At 43.0% G+C, this 1,773-nt stretch overlaps 1 protein-coding gene across 1 annotated transcript; it reads left to right on the forward strand.

Moving 5' to 3' along the window:
- Positions 1-572: 572 nt before the first annotated feature.
- On the forward strand, positions 573-1,482 carry LOC110035315 (aspartyl protease family protein 2-like; the record flags this gene model as incomplete). Its single annotated transcript, XM_020739548.1, is given in 1 exon segment — positions 573-1,482. A coding segment is annotated over 1 exon segment (835 nt), but the record flags the coding sequence as incomplete, so codon positions are not given.
- Between the last annotated feature and the right edge of the window lie 291 nt (positions 1,483-1,773).

Here is a 1,773-nt window from a genome sequence, read left to right on the forward strand (position 1 = left end):
TTTTTATATACTTAAACTTTTAATTTTATGTTTATAAAAAATATATATTTTTTTAGAAAATAAATATCCTTAGAAAGGTAAGTCGTGACAAGGGAAGGGGTAAAAGGGCTGCGGATAGCGATTTAATGCATAGTTGTTTTCTCGTGGACGTCGCATACGCTAGCAGTTGCATTAATTGTCGTGCGCTTTATTATTATTTTTTAATTATCAACTCAAGTCATGCCTTTTCATCCTCGCTATCATTGCGCCTACAAGAGCTCACTGTACAACCCAATTTTCTTTCGACACGTCAGCACCAATAAACACTTACGTCCGCGTGTCAGGATTTTATAATGTTAATCATGTACGCGCTGTTTCTCCTCCACAGCTGATGATAGTTTGTGGCCATATTAACTCGCCGGAATTTTGGGTTATATACCGGCCCGGTCGAACCGGTCTACTACTTCCGCCGGTTTGATTCAAATACATAAAAATTAGCGATTTATTAAATAAATGTAATTTATATCTGTTATTAGTTTGGTAATATATTTATTTTTCATAATAAAAAAATTAAAAAAAGAAATAAATTACAGGTACGTGGAAGGCTCATCGGCCCAAGGAATCTTTGCGAGCGAGTCAGCAACGGTCGATCTACTGAACCGGCGCCGGGTCAAACTAAAAGGCCTAGTGCTCGGCTGCACATCCGTAGCCGTCGGATCAAGCTTCGTCTCATCCGACGGCGTTCTGGCCCTCGGCTACGGTCCCAACACCTTCGTCTCCCGCGCCACCGCTAAGTTCGGCAACCTCTTCTCCTACTGCCTCGTCGACCACCTCAGCCCTCCCAACGCCACCGGCCATCTCACCTTCGGCCAGACCGCCGACCTCCTCCCTCACTCCTCCTCCTCCTCCTCCGCCCGCCTCCTCCTCGACCCCAAGCTCCAGCCTTTCTACTACATTTCCGTCGCCGGAATCTCCGTCGCCGGCGAACTACTCCCTATTCCGGCCACTGTTTGGAACGAATCTGCCGGCGGCGGCGCCATTCTTGATTCCGGCACGACTCTTACTGTTCTCGCCGAACCGGCTTACAAAATTGTTGTTTCCGCCATTAGCAGCCGGCTTGTTGAGGTGCCGCGCGTTCAGGTTGATCCGTTTGAGTATTGCTATAACTGGACGACGGAGGCGGCGGCGGCCGTGCCGGAGTTCACAGTTCATTTCACGGGGGCGGGGTATCTGTCGCCGCCGGAGAAGAGTTATTTGATCGATGTGTCGGAGGGTGTTAAGTGTATTGGGTTCAGTTCGGCGCCATGGCCGGCGGCTTCGACCATTGGGAATATACTGCAGCAGGAGCACGTGTGGGAGTTTGATTTGAAGAATCAACGGCTCAGATTTCAACGGTCGAATTGCACCAAAGGGTCTGTTTATCGTTGATTTGTTGAATGAATTGGATGGATTCTTTGCGTTGGAAATTATATTGCTGAATTTTTTTTGGGGCTTTTACATGGATACCACATCTAATTTCTAGGTATTTACATATCTAATACCTAAACTTGCATAGTTATATTAATTTCACTATTGCTTATTTTTTTACAAAATTAAATGTTTTTTAATACCAAAATGTTATATTATAAATATAAAATTTTTAATGTTAGATATGTAAATACATAAAAGTTATATGATTTTATCTTTTTTTTAATATATTTGATAATGTGGTGGGAGAGAAAAAGGACATATATAATAATTATAAATAATATATAAGTTCAAAATCTCCCACTTAGAAATGCCAAAAAAGTGTCT

Source organism: Phalaenopsis equestris, unplaced genomic scaffold (genome assembly GCF_001263595.1).
Source record: "Phalaenopsis equestris unplaced genomic scaffold, ASM126359v1 Scaffold197239, whole genome shotgun sequence".
In the NCBI taxonomy this organism is placed as follows: domain Eukaryota; kingdom Viridiplantae; phylum Streptophyta; class Magnoliopsida; order Asparagales; family Orchidaceae; genus Phalaenopsis; species Phalaenopsis equestris.